This window comes from Danio rerio, chromosome 15 (genome assembly GCF_052040795.2).
Source record: "Danio rerio strain M-AB ecotype USA chromosome 15, GRCz13ab, whole genome shotgun sequence".
Classification (NCBI taxonomy): Eukaryota; Metazoa; Chordata; class Actinopteri; order Cypriniformes; family Danionidae; genus Danio; species Danio rerio.
In genome coordinates, this window is record NC_141035.1 from 45,957,501 (window position 1) to 45,973,018 (window position 15,518).

At 36.7% G+C, this 15,518-nt stretch overlaps 1 protein-coding gene across 1 annotated transcript in view; it reads left to right on the top strand.

Moving 5' to 3' along the window:
• The window catches only part of dhrs12la (dehydrogenase/reductase 12-like a), a 25,301-nt gene extending 10,197 nt beyond the window's left edge, over positions 1 to 15,104 (top strand). The window contains 8 exon segments of the mRNA NM_203511.1: positions 1,522 to 1,604; positions 3,179 to 3,274; positions 3,706 to 3,787; positions 6,551 to 6,612; positions 6,685 to 6,789; positions 9,843 to 9,933; positions 10,136 to 10,273; positions 14,280 to 15,104. Of these exon segments, the coding sequence (NP_987120.1) occupies positions 1,522 to 1,604; positions 3,179 to 3,274; positions 3,706 to 3,787; positions 6,551 to 6,612; positions 6,685 to 6,789; positions 9,843 to 9,933; positions 10,136 to 10,273; positions 14,280 to 14,395 (773 nt within the window). The 3' untranslated portion in view covers positions 14,396 to 15,104.
• Positions 15,105 to 15,518: the final 414 nt, after the last annotated feature.

Here is a 15,518-nt window from a genome sequence, read left to right on the forward strand (position 1 = left end):
GTCGGATAGTCATCATAAACACACTTTTTGATATACTAAAAAAAATCCTAAATATTTATAATAAAGAAATATATATATATATATATATATATATATATATATATATATATATATATATATATATATATATATATATATATATATATATATATATATTATTTTATAATTTTTTTTAGTTTATTTGTTTACAGGGTCAATGCACATTAATAAACATTACTGTAAAATGTGCCAGAATTGGCTATTTTTCATCCATAGACCCCTTAAAGAATGTTAAAAAGTCACACCTAAAATAGAAGCACAACATTAAACATTAAATACACTTTCATATAAAAATACAGTTAAAAAAGTTAAAAAAAAAAAAAAAAAAAAAAACAGACTGATGGCAGTAGAGGATAAAAAGCCAAAGACAACAGTACAAATGTGTCAAGAATACAGTACTAATGCTGACAATGCTGATTTGCCAATAACCAATTTTTAACATGAGACTGAAAAGAACTAAAAGTCATTTATTTTCAAAATACAAATTTATTACATCATATTAAAAAGATATCCCATTTTAAATAAATAAAGCCTATTGTCAATTATTAAGCAAATTATGAATAGCAAACTGGCCAGCAAATTCAGCTTTACTCAGTCAGAATTTCACCATTTAAAATAAAATTCATTATTAATTACATTTGAAAATTCATGCAAAACAACAAAAGCCAAAATAATATTCAAATTAATTTACATATGATCCGCTTTTGGTGCTTCACACCTTTTTATTGGTTATTTTTTAGTTTCATGAATAAGGTCCAAGATTTAGAAAATAAAGTTACTTGTAAACTGTTTTCTCTATTTTAAAAACAATATAGTAGTAAAAGATGACGTCACCAGACCAAATTTGAGTTTATAAAAAAAAATTCAAAAAGCGCCTCTTTTGTAAGGTGTTTATTATAACACAGACAACATATACAGATATTTTAAACACTTTTAATAGTGTTTTATGAAAATTCAAAGGGTTTGCTTTACAATGATACCATATTTGTGCATTTACACCTCTGCATGTAGATTTGGGAAGCTTTTACGTTTAGGTTGGCAAAATCCAGGCGGAAATCCCAAAATATCCCAAGAACTGGTTCTAGTTCCGGGAAACCACCCCATATATTTTAGTACAACCACTTATTTTAAGTGTATATTCTAATAATCGCATGTCAATTTAAATATGTTGCTTAATTTTTAAAGAAATGTTACGTTGAATGACAATTTATCTTTATTTCTTCCATGTTTTGACTTTATAGTTTCACAACAGTAATCTAAAAGATTAAAGCAGAGCCTTTCCTTGCATTAAATATAGTTTCCATCTATATCAGATCACTAGCGTTAATTTAATGTGATGCCACAAAGTGCACAGACTGCAAATAAATCACGCTAGACCTTCAGTTGGTTATCTAATTCAATGCATTTACACTTTACAATGTTTTTCAATCTAATTGCATTTTTTGAGCTTGAGTGATACTAAACTGACCTGTTTTCCTGAAGGTGGTACAGTCCACATGGTCTGCAGGAACAAAGACAAGGCAGAGGAAGCCCGAGCCGAGATCGTCAAAGAGTCTGGAAACAAAGTAAGAGCTCATATGAGAATGAGCAGGATGTTTGGGTCGCTGTTTAATAGGTGGAGCTGATAGAAATATCACTGGTGGATTATTTAACATAATTGTTGTTGTTTTATTGATGTGCAAGCTGACATTATTAAGCGCAAAAAAAGTAATGCTGTCAAATGCATATAATCACATCCAAGATAAAGGTTTGCATTTACATAATATTTATGTGTTCTTTGTTTATTTATGTATATATGCATAAATACACACACGTCGAACATAAATTGCTAAACTATTAGTGCTGGGCAACGATTAATGGCAATTAATCAAATCTAAAATATATATATTTTTTGTTTTACATTATATACTGTCAAGCCCAATATTTCAACTTGACTGTGTGTATACTGTGTATATTTATTATGTGTAAAATAAATACACACATGCATACATAAAATAAAAAAATAGTTAAAAATAAAATAAATTATATAAAAAATTGAAAAATCTATGCAAAAATGTTTTGTTTTTATATATGTATTACATATACAGTTGAAGTCAGAATTATTAGCCCCCTTGAATTATTTTTTTCCCAATTTCTTTTTAACAGAGAGATGATTTTTTTTTTCAAGACATTTCTAAACATAATAGTTTTAATAACTCATTTCTAATAACGGATTTATTTTATCTTTGCCATGATGACAGTAAATAATATTGCACTAGATATTTTTCAAGACACTTCTATACAGCTAAAGGTGACATTTAAAGGCTTAACTAGTTAACTAACTAATGTTAATTAGGTTAACTAGGCAGGTTAGGGTAATTAGGGAAGTTATTGTATAATGATGGTTTATTCTGTAGGCCATCTGAAAAAAAAATTTGCCTAAAGGGGCTAATAATTTTGTCCTTAAAATGGTCTTTAAAAAATCATAACTACTTTTATTCTAGGCAAAATAAAACAAATACGTCTTTCTCTAGAAGAAAAAATATTATCAGACATACTGTGAAAATTTCCTTGCTCTGTTTAACATCATTTGGGAAATATTTAAAAAAGAAAAAGAAAATCAAAGGGGGCTAATAATTCTGACATCAACTGTAAATATCTGGATACAGACTCTGTGAAGTTGCAAGCTGAGCTGCATGCATGTGCTCACCTAACCTAGCCCCTAGCCCTCTCAGTGATGTCACTAGCTCCATTGAGTGCATTGTGTCTGACATTGAATCTCTAAAATATGCAGACTCAGCCTGCAAATCCAAGTCTGCATCCAGATACTATTGAAATGATTAGCCTGATTCCTGTGAATTTTTTTTCCAAATATTTACCAGGTGCTGTTTAACATATTTTAAACAAGTTTTAATGACCAATTTTCCTATATAACATTTTACTTGTTATTTTGCTAGATACAAGGATTCAACTTAAAGTGCAATTTAAAGACTCAACTAGGTTAATCAGGCAAGCCATGGGACAGCAGTAGTTTGTTCTGTAGACACTCAAAAAGGATCCCAATAGTACTGACCATGGCAGTTTTTACATTTTTAATAAATCATTTTCAACATTTCTTAAACAAAATGTTGGCTCTTCTAACATCTTTGTCCGCTTGCAGGAGATCTATGTGCATATTCTGGATCTGTCCGAGACCAAGAAGGTGTGGGAGTTTGTAGAGTCTTTTAAGAAAAAGTACAAAACCCTCAACGTCCTGGTGAGACGAAATCACATTTACAAATATTGTTCAAAAGTTTGAAATACGTTTAATCAGCACGACATTTATAATGTTGCTTAATATTTCCATTTCAAATAATAAACGCTGATCGTTAAAGATTAATAATGGTTGAAATAGATTTCTTGATCACCAAATCAGCATTTTAGAATGATTTCTGAAGGATTATATGACTGGTAAAATAATGCTGAAAAAAGAGTTGCATTTTAAAGGATATTTAAATAAAAAAAAGTTACAGTAAATTATAATATTTTGCTATTTTTACTGTATTCTTAATTGAAAAAAAATAATGCAGCCTAGATTTGTATAAGACCCTTAAAAACGTCTCAAACTCATACTGACCCCAAACTTCAAACTGTATATTGACAGACACTGAAGGTATTACTCTTTGTTTTGATTTGATCCTGCTTAAGATCAATAATGCCGGCTGTATGATGACTAAAAGAGAAGTGAATGGTGAAGGTTTGGAGAAAAGCTTCGCTAGCAACTCTCTGGGTAAGTGAATGGATATGCATAAACAAATAGAGCTTAAAAGGTACGTCTAACTACTTCATAATAAAATATCTTGCTGTAGTCTTTCCTTTATGGCAGCTGGGAGAGCTCAAACACACCGCAAGTTAAGAAAGCCTATGCAAATATAAAAAACATTGTACAGTGCATCCGGAAAGTATTTATTGCGCTTGCATTCTACAGCCTTATTTCAAAATGGATTAAATTAATTTATTTCTTCAAAATTCTACACACAGTAACCCATAATGACAAATGTAAAAAAAAGAGTTTTTGAAACTTGCAAATTTATTGAAAATAAAAAACCTGAAAACTCACATGTACATCAGTATTCACTGCCTTTGGCGTGAAGCTCTAAATTGAGCTCAGGTACATTCTGTTTCCACTGATCATTCTTGAGATGTTTCAGCAGCTTCATTGGAGTTCACCTGTGGTAAATTCAGTTGATTGGACATGATTTGAAAAGGCATACACCTGTCTATATTAGGTCCCAGGGTTGACAGTGCATGTCAAAGCACAAACCAAGCATGAAGACAAAGGAATTGTCTGTAGACCTAGTCTTAAGGCACAAGGCTGGGGAAGGTTACAGAAAAAACTTCTGCTGCTCTGAGAGTTCCTATGAGCACAGCGGCCTTGTTACGTGTTTTATGATGTTAAAGTGGGATGCTGTAACATTTAAGTGAGACAGGTGTAATGTGTGCGACAGATCAATAATGAGGCAAGGTTCAGTTACTCTTATTTAAAGCTTTTTACTCAATAATTGAATTGAAACATGTAACAATAATAAATGGGAGGGGGGAAAGAAATAAACATTTATAATTATTATCTTTAAACAAAAACATCGAGTGTAAGCCAAATCAAAGTAATTAACAAAACAAAACAATCCTTAAATCTAATGTCTAAACTAGGCGTCAAAAAGAAACACAAATAAAAACCGAGATCTTCAGTGTATACGACACCCGAATTAAAATAATTAAACTACAAAACTCAAAAATACACAGGTGGCAAAACACTTAAACTAATCTAACAAAACATCAATCTAAACTAAAACAAAACAAACCGGATAAGTCCGTCAAAGCTTAGTTTAGAATCACACAACCATCATCATATTATGTTACTTAAAGCCAACGAAGTTCAAAAAGCAAACTCGAATTATCACAGTAACTGAGATAAATCACAAAATAGACGAAGCATTTGCACAAACAAATTGCGTGGAGCACAAAGGGTACGCCGAGGCAGAGCGCACCCCACACACTGGTCTGACAGGGCTTTAAATCCTTGCGGCTCGTCCTGGGATTGGTGGAACCGGAGAGCGTCATAATGATGATGGACAGAATAATAAACCAATAAGAAACCTAAGGGTGGAGCAAACGGAGAGGAGGGTGAAAAAAAGACAGAAAGAAAACATAAATCATAACAGGCCTCCATCATTCGTAAGTGGAAGATGTTTGGAAACACCAGGACTCTTCCTAGAACTGGCCGGCCATCTAAGCTGAGTGATCGGGGGAAAAGGGCCTTAGTCAGGGAGGTGATCAATAACCCAATGGTCACTCTGTCGGAGTTCCAGCGTTCTTTTTAAAAAGAAGAACAACCATCTGTGCAGCAATCCACCAATCAGGCCTGTATGGTAGAGTGGCAAGACGGAAGCCACTCCTCTCAGACCATAAGAAACTAAATTCTCTGTTCTGATGAGACTAAACTTGAACTCTTTGGAGTGAATGCCAGGCGTTACGTTTGGAGAAAACCAGACACCGCTCATCACCAGGCTAATAGCATCCCAACAGTGAAGCATGGTGGTGGCAGCATCATGCCGTGGGGATGTTTTTCAGCAGCGGAGGGAAAGATGAATGCAGCAATGTACAGAGACATCCGAAATGAAAACCTGCTTCAGAGTACTCTTGACCTCAGACTGGTGCGGCGGTTCATCTTCCAGCAGGACAATGACCCAAAGCACACTGCCAAAATATCAATGGAGTGGCTTCACAACAACTCGGTGAATGTCCTTGAGTGGCCCAGCCAGAGCCCAGACCTAAATCCTATTGAACATCTCTGGAGAGATCTGAAAATTGCTGTACACCGGCGCTTCCCATCCAACCTGATAGAGCTTGAGAGGTACTGCAAAGAGGAATGGGCAAAAACTCTTAAAGACAAGGTGTGCCGAGCTTGTGGCATCATATTCAAAAAAGAATTGAGGCTGTAATCGCTGCCAAAGGTGCATCAACAAAGTATTGAGCATTGTCATTATGGGGTATTGTGTGTAGAATTGAGGAAATAATTTAATTTAATCCATTTTGGAATAAGGCTGTAACATAAAAACATGTGGAAAAAGTGAAGCAGACAGTCATGAAATGGCCTTCACAGTGTCCAGACCTGAATATTATAGAGGCTGCATGACATCAACTGGACAGAAATAGAAAGACACTTTAAACCTAAAGAAGAACTCTGGAAAGTGCTAAAACAAGCCTGATATTACACTGCACATTATTTCAGACAATGTCAGGACAATTAGAACAAAACAGTGCCAAGGGAAGCCACATTAAACATGAAGAGACTGGATATATTATATAAACATAAAGAGACTTGATTGTTTATATATTTTGCCAAGGATTATATATTATGCTTAGGACTTGTGCATAGTGCTGTATATCATTGATAACAAGCATTACTATAATCATACAAAAATAAAAAGAGTACATTTAGATTTTATTCACACTTCAACACCTCACCATCTGATCTGTGTGTGTCGTCCAGCGGTGTTCATCTTCATCAAGAGTCTGATTCCTCTGCTGGAGAAGAGTCCTGACCCACGTGTGGTGAGTAAAGCAGATTCAGCCAGCAGAGATTAAGGTCAGACAGGTCGAGTCAACATCTCTCTCCTTTTGCAGATCACCGTCTCCTCTGGCGGAATGCTGGTGCAGAAACTGCGCACTGGAAACCTGCAGTCGCAGAGAGGCAGATACGACGGCACTATGGTGTACGCGCAGAACAAGGTAGGCCTATATGCAAACATGCAGAGTCAAAACATAGATCCACACATACAGAAATATTGCAAGACCCGATGCCTTTTGATACTTTTTTGAACATCTGACATCAATACAGTAAAAAACTATATGTTATTACAATTAAAAAAAAGAACACTATATTTCAATATTTAAGTATTATATTAATATTATGAAGCTGAAATTACCCCAGTGTCATTAGTTTATTGCTTAGTGTCACACGATCCTTCAGAAATAATTACAATATGATGATTTGGTGCTTAGTCAACATTTCTGATTATTATCAGAGTTGGAAAACATGATGCAGTTTAATATTCAAGATTTATTCAGAAATGTTCAATAGTATAGAACAGAATATATATATAATGTTAGACATGTCTTGGTTTCTGGCCACAGCAAGCCTGCCCGGGGGTCCAGTCACCTTCCCTGGGTTTAGTCTCAGCCATGGAGGGCCCCCTTTCTCGCTCACTTCTAGGGTCTCTGGCCACAGTAAGCAAGCTCGGGGGCTAGTCACCTTCCCTGGACTTAGTCTCAGCCCTTTAGGGCCCCATTTCCCACACGCTTCCAAGGTCTCTGGCCAAAGCAAGCTGGCCCGGGGGCCAGTCACCTTCTCTGGGCTTAGTCTCAGCCCTGGAGGGCCAATTTTGCCAGCCCCTTGCAGGGTCTTTAGCCACAGCATGCCGGCTCGAGGGCCAGTCACTTTCTCTGGGCTTAGTCTCAGCTCTGGAGGACCCCCTTTCCCACCCATTTCCAGGGTTTCTGGCCACAGTGAGTGGGCCTGGAGGCCAGTCAACCTCCCCTGGGCTTAGTCTCAGCCATGGAAGGCTCCCATTCCTACCTTTTTCCTGGGACTCTAACCACAGCTTGTCAGCCCGGAAGCCAGTCTACTTCCCTGGGCTTAGTCTCAGCCCTGGAGGGACCCCTCTCCCACCCCCTTCCAAGGTCTCTGGCCACAGCAAGCCTGCCCGGGGTCCAGTCACCTTCCCTGGGCGTAGTCTCAGACCTGGAGAGCCCCTTTTGGCATCCCCTAGCAGAGTCTTTGGCCAAAGCAAGCCGGCCCAGGGGCCAGTACCCTTCCATGGGCTTGGTCTAAGACATAGTGGGCCCCCTTTGCCACCCCCTTGCAAGATCTCTGGTCACAGCAGGCAAGCCCAGGAGCAAGTCACCTTACTAGGGCTTAGTCTCATTTGCACCCACAGAACTGCCGCTCACTGGATATTTTCTCTTTTTCAGGCCATTCTCTGTAAACCCTAGAGATTGTTGTGCGTGAAAAATCGCAGTAGATCAGCAGTTTCTGAAACACTCAGACCAGCCCGTCTGGCACCAACAACCATGCCACATTTAAAGTCATTTAAATCACCTTTCTTTCCCATTTTGATGCTCAGTTTAAACTGCAGCAGATCCTCTTGACCAGTGGTCACCAAACTTGTTCCTGGAGGGCCGGTGTCCTGCAGATTTTTGCTCCAACCCTAATCAAACACACCTGAACAAGCTAATCAAGGTCTTACTTGGTATACTTGAAACATCCAGGCAGGTGTGTTGAGGAAAGTTGGAGCTAAACCCTACAGGGACACCGGCCCTTCAGGACCGAGATTGGTGACCCCTGGTCTTGACCATGTCTACATGCCTAAATGCATTGAGTTGCTGCCATGTGATTGGCTGATTAGAAATTTGCATTAAAGAGCAGTTGGACAGGTGTATCTAATAAAGTGGACAGTGAGTGTATATATGTGTGTGTGTGTGTGTGTGTGCGTGTGTGTGTGTGTGTATTTTTCCCTTCAGATAGTTTACACTACTGTGTTTTAGTTTGAAAACGCATAAGTTTTGCTACGGTTACACCATCACGTTTTGGAAACGATGGAGAGGCCGTTTTCATTCTAAAACGCTGCTGCTCCGTCTCAGTTTGGATGAGGGAAAACGGAGACATCTGAAAACGGAGGCGGTGCTGCCGAGATTTGCTAGCTGATTGGGGCTTTTGTGTCATTGCGTATCCTTCCCTTATTCGCACAGGACTATAAAACATGACTTTAACGCTACCGGAAGACAGCAGACCAGCATTCACTGTAAACAACAACATGGGCACAGAAATGGGAGCGTTGTTTGCACTATTGTCTGTTTTAGGCACCATTGTGCAGTTATTCATTTGTTATGTTTAGTAACAACTCGACCTCGTCGTCAGTCCACAAAAATACCTTTCTTGCTTTCTTTGCCATCGTGTTCATTGTTCAACTGGCGTTTGTTGACTAACAGTAACCAAATGCCGAGCAAGACGCATGCTTTCTGTTTATACTAAAACGTGCATGTCCAGAGTGCACGAATGGTCACGTGATATACGTTTTTGGTGGCGTAGTGTGGACGGAGATATGTTCAAAAACGCTAGGTGAAACGCTAGTGGACGCGGATCGTTTTTGATCTAAAACGCCGCTTTAAAACTAAAGCACTAGTGTAAACGGGGCCTAAATAAACATGTATTTTTCTTATGATTACCGTGGTGTGCTAAAAGAACCAGTTAGAACTTAAATAAAAATCAATTAAAATGTAGAGAGGTAGACATGTAAAAAAGAAAACACACACAAAAATTAACTTTCAAATTAATAATTGAGTCTTTTCATTTATAAACTAGAACAGTATCTCAGTAATATTTATATAACATTTGAGCAGTAGTTTAGATTTTTAGTGTGCCTCATGCAGGTGAGTGGTCTTTACAAACCACCTGTAGGAGACCCTCTTTTCCTCTACATATACACTAGACACCTTTATACTTCTTGACCACTTCTAAATGTGATCCGCATAGGAGAGTGGGCTTGACAAACCACTTGTAGGACACACTCTCTTCTGATTTATTAACTTGACTTGTTGAAGCATTTATACACTGATAAAGTGCTTCTTTTATCCTCACTTGTAAGTCCATTTGGATAAAAAGATCTGCAAAACGAATAAAGGTAAACAGTTTTGTAAACAGTTATAAATGACTTTTGTTTTAGTATCTATTCAACACTTCAGTAACACAGAGGTGACTTTAGTATCTACTTTGTGTGTTTCAGAGGCAGCAGGTGGTGATGACGGAGCAGTTCGCTAAAGCTCATCCCAGCATCCACTTCTCTGTCATGCACCCTGGATGGGTCGACACGCCGAGTAATTACACACACATATACATCATAAATCTGAATGCAAAAAAATAATGAACATTTAAGATAGTTGGCACGTACCATTTTCATTAAATAATTTGCTCGATGTTAAACGGAGCTTATTGTCTGTGAAATAACAGGTTTCAATGTTCATAGCCTGCATGCACTGTTGATCTGAAGTCTGATTGTTTTGATCTCCCATTCTTCAGCTATTGCGAATGCGATGCCTGATTTCCACAGCTCAATGAAGGAGCGTTTGAGGACACCAGAGCAAGGAGCAGATACAGTGGTGTGGCTCGCCGTGTCTGAAGCGGCTGCCAAAAACCCCAGCGGACGCTTCTATCAGGGTGAGTGCACACATAGACAGACACACACGGAGAATGCTTCCAGAGGATGCTTCTATCATGATTAGCAAACACACACAATTACACACACACACACAGACATGGCAAGAACCCAAGTGCAAGCTTCTATCATGATTAGCAAATACACACATGACAAGAACCCTATTGATCACTTCCATCATGATCAGCAAATACATACACACACACACAGTACCCCATATATTCATTCACTCATTTTCTTGTCGGCGTAGTCCCTTTATTAATTCGGGGTCGCCACAGCGGAATGAACCGCCAACCTATCCAGAACGTTTTTACGCAGTGGATGCCCTTCCAGCTGCAACCCATCACTGGGAAACACGCACACACACACAGAACCCAAGTGAAAGCTCCTATCATGATAAGCAAATACACACATGGCAAGAACCCTATTGAAGACTTCTATTATGATTAGCAAAAGCGCGCACACACACACACACACACACACACACACACTACCCCATAAATATATTGAAAGAATATATATATATATATATATATATATATATATATATATATATATATATATATATATATATATATATATAGTATATATTGTATATATAAATATTGTATATATTGTATATATAAATATATAGTGAATATATATATATATATATATATATATATATATATATATATATATATATATATATATAGAATATATATATATAATATATATATATATATATATATATATATATATATAGAATATATATATATATATATATATATATATATATATATATATATATATATAATATATATATATATATATATATATATATATATATATATAGAATATATATATATATATAGAATATATATATATATATATATATATATATATATATATATATATATATATATATATATATATATATATATATATATAGAATATATATATATATAGAATATATATATAGAATATATATATATATATATATATATATATAGAATATATATATATATATATATATATATATATATATATATATATATATATATATATATATATATATATTCTATATATATATATATTCTATATATATATAGAATATATATATATATATATATATATTCTATATATATATATTCTATATATATATATATATATTATATATATATATATAGAATATATATATATAGAATATATATATATATATATATATATATATATATATATATATATAGAATATATATATATATATATATATATATATATATATATATATATATATATATATATATATATATATATATATTGAATAAATAACCCCAAGTGAACTCATGATTAGCAAATAAACTCCAAACACACACACACACCAAGAACCACATCAAACGCTTCTGTCATGATTACCAAATGCGCACACACACATAGGCAGCATTGTACAGTAACTGTAAATTAAATTTAGAAAACACCCGCTAAAATATAACTCAGTGTAACAAAAGTTTAATTATTACAAAAATATTATTCGTAACATTTAGATGAAGAATCAGTTGTTTAGGATTCATAAAGCGATTTTCACTCCCTCAGAAGGCAGCCTATGTAGGGCAGTACACTAGGTTTTGAAAACTAAATAGCATCCTTCTCACCATCCCCTTTAATAAGACATCCATCTGTTTCAATATAAAACAAGTGAGCCATTCAAGAGACAAAGAATGGATGAAAGACGCTGATGGAGGAAAAACTCAGGAGCGTTTGAGAGAAGACAAAGAGTGTACAAAGGAAGAAGAGACACGACAGTGAAACTGAAAGAGAGAATGAAGGAGCGAGAGATGAAAAACAGGAGTGTGTGAATGTGTGTGTGTGTGTGTTGGCGGAGCTCCAGTGCAGCTGCAGTGGGCGGAGCTTCTGTGCCAGACACAGCCAGTGACTCAAATGACCTTAAGATCTAGGAAACCATCAGACAACAGCAGTAGAACATTAAAGAAGATTTCTTCTAGCGGAAACTGTGAGGTGATTTATAACATGCAAGCCAATGGCTACGGCTGCTGTTAGGCCCAATTCCAGTTCTACCCCTTTGGGGTCACCAAACTTGTTCCTGGAGGGCCGGTGTCCTGCAGAGTTTAGCTATAACCTTAATTAAACACACCTGAACAAGCTAATCAAAGTCTTACTAGGTATATTTGAAACCTCCAGGCAGGTGTGTTGAGCAGGCCTGGATGATTTCCAGGTGGGCCGGTCCGTTTTTTGCCCGCAGGGGCCGGTGTCCCTAGCTGCTTGCACTCTCAGCAGTCGCACTTTGTTCATTTATTTGTTTATTTGACTATAGCCTCGCTCTTTTATTTATTATTTTGCCGCAGCTCCGCTCTTTTTATATATTTTCTCGCTGCCCCGTGAGCAAACTATAAAAGCAGCAATTTAGTGAATATAGGAACTCAAACAATTAATTTTAATGAATATTACACCTGCTCAATGAAAATCAGATGCTTCACTACATTAATAAATCTGACATAACTTGATCAGAAATCTAAAAAGGGGAGGAAAAGATCAAGCCATCAATAGCAGCAGATAACAGTGCAATACTTACTCTTTATCGCGAATGCATCAGCTTGACAGTGCCATCGTGGTCTAGTGGTCAGCACATTGCGTTACAGCGCTGCCCACCCAAGTTCGAACCTCACCTGAGTAAATTGTTATATATATTTTTTTTTTCATTTTTAGTGTTAAGACTTATAATACTGTATGGGTTACTTATGTCGGGGTACATATGATAGGACTGGATATCTTTAAAGAATTAATGTTATGAAAAACATTTGAAGTTTTAAAGCAGCTGTGTCCTTGAAAAAGACATGATAGTGTCATTAAAAACTGATCTGGAAATGTTGTTATTTTAATATAGTCAGTCGTGAACCGAGGCGGGCTCGTCTAAGGCTTGAAACTCCAGGGCTGAAAAGGAGTCCCACTCTAGCCTTGGTGTTGAGGCAAGTTAAACTCTATAGGGATACTGGCTCTCTAGCACCAAGATTGGTGACCCTGCCTAAGACCATACCCCTTAAAATGGTGTCCAAATTATTTTTTGCTGGTGGTGAAGAGATAAATGAAAGGGCCATACCGCCCTTCAAACTGAGGCCCCGTTTACACTAATACGTTTTAGTTTTAAAACGGAGAAGTTTTGCTACGGTTATTGCCAACCGTCCACACTACGCCAGAGTTTCTGAGCGCCAAAAACCGATCGTTTTTAAAACACCGGAGAGGCCGTTTTCATTCTAAAACACTGCTGCTCTGTCTCAGTGTGGATGGGGGGAAAACGGAGACGTCTGAAACGGAGGCGGGGCTGCAGACATTCGCCTCTCTGATTGGGGCTTTTCCTTAATATTAGTTAGCCTACACACAGTTCAGTCCTGCATCCTCTCCTTTTAAGTTCAGACTTCACAAGTTTAATATGGAAAACAAACTCCCGAGGACACGTCGGGTAAATCTTTAAAGGGAACCGTGTATTTTATAGCCTCATTCAGATAATCCTGACTACGTTGTTTCACTTAACAATAAAATGAAAACATGATTTAAGGAAGTGCTATTTTCATTTTGATATCAGCAACTTAACAGACAGCAGAAATGTTGAGGCGTCATGTAGCTAAACATTTATATGAGCGTCATCTTCACTGTATGCATATTTTTAACAAAACAGAGCCTATAACGTCACTGCCTCCTTCCATTCTCATTGAAAATACGAAACTGTTTAGCTGAATGTCAGCTTTAATAATCAATAATGGCCAGTGAGTGCCGCCTCTCGGTGATTCTAAGCTCTTTGGTCACACTCAGATGCAAGTTGATTTTTCAATATGGATTCATGTGCACACTCATATACCTCAAAGTCGACAGAAGCTCATGCTCACTACATTATCCTGATCGGGATGATGGGTAATGCAGTTCTTCAACAGGAATCTGAAAACAATCAGACATGAGGCTTCAGACAAATGCATCACCTAACATCAGTGCTTTGTTTGTGTGTTTTACGTGCATTAGATCGGAAGATGGTGTCGGCTCATCTTCCTCTGGCTTGGACACACAGCTCACAGCTGGAAGATCAGAAATTCATGAGCGTCATGGAGGATCTGGCCAAGGGCTTCCAACCTCACTAAATACACTCGCATGAAAGAATCGCAGCACAAATAGATGTTAAACACTAACACACACATTTGACCAGCTTACGTGCATTATTCTCACCTGTAAAAGCAGTGTGAATGTACTCACCGTGCCTCACCACCAATGTTTAGCTGTAGATTAAACATCCTCCAGATCTCTGAAAGTTTGAAGGTGTGAACGACTGTTACGCTTAATAAATGCTTCAAAATATTCGTCTTTTACCACAGTGACTACTTCGTTTTTTAATATTATCGTACATTTCATTTCTCTCCAATCACTGGCCGCATCAGGCGCAGGAACGATTCTTTTGACACCATGTGATCAATCTCAGCCAATCACAGTGAGCTCTCACTCTCACTGTGCCGGTGACTCCAACGAATCAGGTCAATCTGGTGGGAACCCGCTCTGACCGGAGTCACCCAGCTGTCAATCACTCACTCAGCAAATCAAGCGGTGAAACTGACCGAACAGGACACTTCCTGCTGTTTGGGGGACAGTGATTGGACGATTCTTGGGTGGACTGACACCTGATGTTCCAGAGGAATGGGGAAGTGATGTGTGTGTTTTTTTTTTTTAATCATTATTTATTCTCACAATAATGAATGATTCCATTTCTACATATATCGATTGGGTTATTAATATTTATGACACGACTGTACTCTGATACTTTTTGGTCAAATGTTAATAAATGTCTTTGAAAGCGTGTTAAATTCAGTGTTGATATATGTGGGAGTAAAAAGAAAATCTGCTAAAATGTGTGTAGACTATATACTGCAATACTTTGGTGTTTATTCAAATTATTTTACTTGTATACATTGAAAAATGTGCTAAGCATTTGCATTCATGTTTCTATTGCTAGTTTTGCAAGCCTGCATTGAATATTTGTGAGTCTATCGAGAAAGTATGATTTTTGAGAAAAATGAAAAATCAAGAAATATTCAAGAAGATCCATTTTTAAACCTATGACAAGTAGATTGTGGACATTCAAACGAATTAGCCACTTATTATAAAAGCATTTCAATAAATTTCCCCCAGGAAAACATTTGCATATCTCCAAAAACTTTGCATTTGCTCAAAATAAATAGTAGGGTTTTTTTTTTTGGTTTTTTTTTACTGTGA